This window comes from Arachis duranensis, chromosome 3 (assembly GCF_000817695.3).
Source record: "Arachis duranensis cultivar V14167 chromosome 3, aradu.V14167.gnm2.J7QH, whole genome shotgun sequence".
Taxonomy (NCBI): domain Eukaryota; kingdom Viridiplantae; phylum Streptophyta; class Magnoliopsida; order Fabales; family Fabaceae; genus Arachis; species Arachis duranensis.
In genome coordinates this window covers 128,356,417-128,358,245 of record NC_029774.3, presented here as the reverse complement: position 1 = coordinate 128,358,245, position 1,829 = coordinate 128,356,417, and the positions used below count along the sequence as shown (strand labels likewise).

Below are 1,829 nucleotides of genomic sequence, written 5' to 3'. Positions count from 1 at the left end.
TAAGCTTTTCCCCTTCTCCTTTAACGGAGTGAAATTATTAAGGCGTAATATTGGGTGAGTCGGGTCCACTCCACTCAACCAAGATGTTAACTTGTTCACTTTAAAGTTTAAAGCCTAGATATATGTATGTCACATAAATTAAAGGAAAGTGATTGAAAGTCCAACTAGGCAATCACTGCACGTGAGCTGCTAATGAAGGTTTCGGTGGGCAGTGACCATCCAACCACACAAGACACAACCAAAGCAATTAGGTATTGTGGAAGAAGAATGTCTCTTATGGCTTATTTTCATTTTAATAATTGAAACTCATAATAGCTAGCGACATTACTTACACATGGTCTCTGATGATTAATTGATAGATAGGATTGGTTCTAGACTAGAATGACTATAATCATATTATATTGTCTATTGAGGACAATTATATTCCTGTGGATTCTATATCATATCTCTAGTTTAAAATAGAAGTCATAATATTTTATATTTTAATAATATTTTTATTTTAAATTAAAAATATTGTTAAAAAAATTATTTTAAATTTTTTAAGTATAGTTAAAATTGTATAACTATGGTAACTATAGATACTATAACCTACATCTTATATTATAACTATATAGAATGTGGGTGCAGGTTTAGAGCAATCACAAGCTCATATTACCGAGGAGCATTAGGGGCATTGCTAGTGTATGACATAACAAGGCGATCTAGTTTTGAGAACGCGAGAAAATGGATGGTGGAGTTGAGAGAGTTTGGAGGGAAAGACATGGTGGTTATTCTGGTGGGGAACAAGTGCGATCTGGAACAAACAAGGGAAGTGGAGGAAGAAGAAGCAAAAGGGTTTGCAGAGAGAGAAGGATTATGCTTCATGGAAACCTCTGCTCTCAAGAATCTGAATGTGGACCAAGTTTTCCTGCAAATGATCACAAGGATTCATGACAGCACAAGCCACAAGAGTTTGGACGCCAAAGCGGATCAAGAAAAACAAATTACTCTCTCCGATGCCAAGGAGATACACATAGATGCTGCTAATGAAGTCACTGCAACTAAACAAACTTCTTATTATTACTGCTGTTCAACATGAGACGTGCATCACACTTTTCCTTCAAACATGTTCAACTTCATCGCTTGTCTCCTTAGGGTTAGGATGATATATGCTTAAAGATAAAAGAAAGTTAGAATACCAATACTTTTTTGTTAGTGAGTATTCGCCATATATTTGATTTAATAGGGCCTCTTTAACATTTCCTTTTTATTTAAATTTTTATATCATACATGGATTTTTCTTCTTAAAAATGACACTCACAGAAACAATTACATACTTTCATTAGCACATTTGCCGTAACTTCAACCTAATGAAAAATATCCCCGTATGAAAGTGAACCCGTCACGTGTCTCTTTCCTAGTAGCTCGGCGCTCATATAGTCATATAGCCATCCTAGCTGATAACGTTAAACACAAAGCCATCAGAAATGACACCTATTTTCTTAGAGTTAGTTTTAAATTTTTTTTTTTTGGTGACTAAATAGAAAAGAAAGAAAAAAGAGACAAAACCAAATTAATTGGCTAGGGTCATATCTAAATCTATTAGATGTTGAAGCTCACTCCATGGTTGGCTCCAATTCGAGTGAATGTCCGCGACAGAAGTAGCTGCTTTAGCCATACAATCTGCAACACTATTTGCAGTCCTCTGAATTAAAAGAATAGAGACTCTCCAATTCCAATTCATAACCTCCTGAATATGCTTTGCCAAATCCCATTCCGGAATATCCTTACTAAGCATTCTTTGGTTTACCAAGAAAAGAGCTTCTAAACAGTCTGTTTCACAAATAACC

At 35.2% G+C, this 1,829-nt stretch overlaps 1 protein-coding gene across 1 annotated transcript in view; it reads left to right on the top strand.

Annotated features, from left to right (window-relative positions):
• The window catches only part of LOC107481887 (ras-related protein RABA6a), a 3,336-nt gene extending 2,073 nt beyond the window's left edge, over positions 1-1,263 (top strand). Inside the window, exon 2 of the mRNA XM_016102237.3 lies at positions 628-1,263. Coding sequence (XP_015957723.1) covers positions 628-1,078 — 451 coding nt within the window. The 3' untranslated portion in view covers positions 1,079-1,263. The remainder of the gene's footprint in view (positions 1-627) is intronic.
• The last annotated feature ends 566 nt before the right edge of the window (positions 1,264-1,829 follow it).